Source organism: Pteropus vampyrus, unplaced genomic scaffold, assembly GCF_000151845.1.
Source record: "Pteropus vampyrus isolate Shadow unplaced genomic scaffold, Pvam_2.0 Scaffold406, whole genome shotgun sequence".
Classification (NCBI taxonomy): Eukaryota; Metazoa; Chordata; class Mammalia; order Chiroptera; family Pteropodidae; genus Pteropus; species Pteropus vampyrus.
The window spans coordinates 543,356-545,731 of record NW_011889187.1 but is presented as its reverse complement, the minus strand read 5'-3'; the positions used below and the strand labels follow the sequence as shown (position 1 = coordinate 545,731).

Genomic DNA, 2,376 nt, shown 5'->3' with positions numbered 1-2,376 from the left:
GGGCACTCAGCTCAGCTGCCGCTCCCGAGGACAGCGCCCCCCGGCCCCCGGGGAGGCGGCAGTGTGGGGCGGGGTCCCTGGCTGGACCCATCAGTGCAAGTGGGCATCGGCCCCTCCCCAGCCACGATGTCCTCGTCAGGCAGCCCGTTTCATTCACGTTCTTACAAACTTATCTGTCCCCATGCCGGACGGCTCCCCCCACCCCCTCAGGACCAGGCTCGGAAGGGGCTCAGCAGGCCTGTGTGCCCCACCTGCCAGCACCCTCCCAGGGTCTGCCTGGGCCCGAGGGAGCCCCACACGCCTCTGCCACCATGAAGCTGGCCACCAGGAGGCCACCAGCACCTGTGGCCTCGCCCAGACCAGCCGCCGACCCAGCGGCCTTCAACAAACCATGGCGGCTCACTGCCCGTTCTTTGTCCCAGCTCTGGCCACCTGTCCCTGAGGCTGCGACCCTCTACACATGTCCCCCCAGCCTCCCACGACCACTGTGATGAGCCCGGGCCTGGGGTCTGAAGGAGGAAGATGAGCTGGGAACACAGGGTGGGGTGCCCCCTGGGAAGGTGGTCCCAGGGCCCCCACCCCACCCCAGGCTCCCAGCCCCCTGGACCCCTCCTCCCGCCCACCACGGGGCATGTCAGACCCCCTGCTCCCTCCGGGCTCCGTCAGCATGGCCCTTGGAAGGTGTCACACCCAGCAATCCCGGACCCCTCCATGCACAGACTCCCAAGTTGACCCGCAGCCGGACCGCACACCTGGGCCCCTCCCCCACGTCTCCTGGGCTGCAGTGTGCCTCGTCCAGGGCCCAGTCCCCCGTGACCCTGCCCACCAGGCAGGGGGGGGGTCCTCCGAACCCTCTGGCCCCCACCCCCCCACAGCCCTCCTCCAGCACCAGCCAAGCCAGGCACCCTCCCCACCCACTCTGAGGGCAGAGCTCGAGGTAGGGTGCAGTGGGGGTCTGCTCACTCAGCTCCGTGTCCTGCCAGGTGCCCCCAGATGACAAAGGGGCCCCTCTGTGAGTACTGGCACCTGGGGAACACAGGAGCTGGACCCGCCCTCACCATCGACACCCCACCACCCCGGCCAGCTCTGGCACCCACACCCTGTGGTCTCCCACGTTGCACCCCGTGCAGGACAGAGGCCTCCCCGCAGAGCCTGGGCTGCCAGAGCACCCTGCTCCACACTGGGCGTCCACGCCCTCCGCCCCCCGTGGCCGGGCTTCCTACCGGGTCTCCGGGGACGCCAACTGGGCCCTCTCGCCCCTGGTCACCTGGGGGTCCAGCTTCGCCCTGGGAGGGAAGAGCCGGTTGTGAGGGGGCACAGTAGCAGGTCCTGTTCCCAGGAAGTGCCTGTGCCCGGGGGTGTCACGTGACTTCCAGGCCTGGAAGTTTCTGGGGGAGCAGGTCCTCAGACCGAGGGGCAGACCCCGTGCTCTGCTCTGACTCCGGTCCAGGCAAGGCGCCCTGCCCCCGAGCTGCCGGCTGGCGCAGCTGCTGCGTGTCCTGGCCTGGGCTCTCTTGGACACAGGTCAGCGTGAGGGCCACCTGAAACCTGGGCCGGGAGCTTGTGGCCTCTGCCCTGTGTCTGACAGCCTGGCCACCCGGCCCCCACCCCCCGGCCTCACCCTGGGGGCCCGCTTAACGATGGGGACTCACCGCGTCCCCTCGTGGGCCCCGCACGCCGGGGGTGCCCCGGGGGCCTCTCTCCCCAGGGCCGCCCTGTGTGGAGAGAGCAGAGGGCGAGGAGCATGGCGTGGGGGGCTCCGGGCCGGGGGCCAGGCGCCTCCCCAGCAGCACCCCCGCGGGCGACGCGGCCACACGTGCCACCGAGCGGTCGGGCCGAGTGCAGAGGGCCGCTCCGACTCACCCTTTCTCCCGGGGGGCCATCGGGGCCTGCGTTTCCCTGGATGCGGGGACAAACAGAAGCGTTCATTTGGGACTAGACCTGGCCCGAGCCTCGGGGAGCGGGGCAGGCTGAATGTGGGGCTCACCTCGTCGCCAGCCTCGCCTTTCTCTCCGGGGGGTCCCGGCTCTCCCGGCTCTCCCTGAGGGGACAAGCGTGCACGTATCCATCTCTGGCCCCTGGTCCCCGCGGCCCTCCCCGGGCCTGGGCCTCCCGGCCCTGCCGTGGCGGGAAGCAGGGGGCATGCTTACCTCATCGCCGGGGGGCCCTGTGCTCCCCTGCCTCCCAGGCTCCCCATCAGCTCCAGGCTCCCCCTAGGAAGACCAGGAGGGTTGGCCACACTTAGCCCGTCCTGGGCCGGTGGCCCCGTGCCGGCCCTCCCTCACCCAGACTCAGGGCCTCCCCCCCACCTACGTCTCTACACGAACCCCAGGCTGCACGGCCACAGGGTCAGCCGTTCTCATGAGCCCAGGTGCC

General features: G+C 70.7%; 1 protein-coding gene across 1 annotated transcript in view; it reads right to left on the bottom strand.

The window, feature by feature from the left end:
* Window positions 1-2,376, bottom strand: part of LOC105305972 (collagen alpha-1(VI) chain-like) — a 20,679-nt gene that overhangs the window by 12,237 nt on the left and 6,066 nt on the right. Inside the window, exons 9-13 of the mRNA XM_023523757.1 lie at window positions 2,151-2,213; window positions 1,988-2,041; window positions 1,864-1,899; window positions 1,653-1,715; window positions 1,224-1,286 (exon numbers count right to left, since the gene is read on the bottom strand). Coding sequence (XP_023379525.1) covers window positions 1,224-1,286; window positions 1,653-1,715; window positions 1,864-1,899; window positions 1,988-2,041; window positions 2,151-2,213 — 279 coding nt within the window. The remainder of the gene's footprint in view (window positions 1-1,223; window positions 1,287-1,652; window positions 1,716-1,863; window positions 1,900-1,987; window positions 2,042-2,150; window positions 2,214-2,376) is intronic.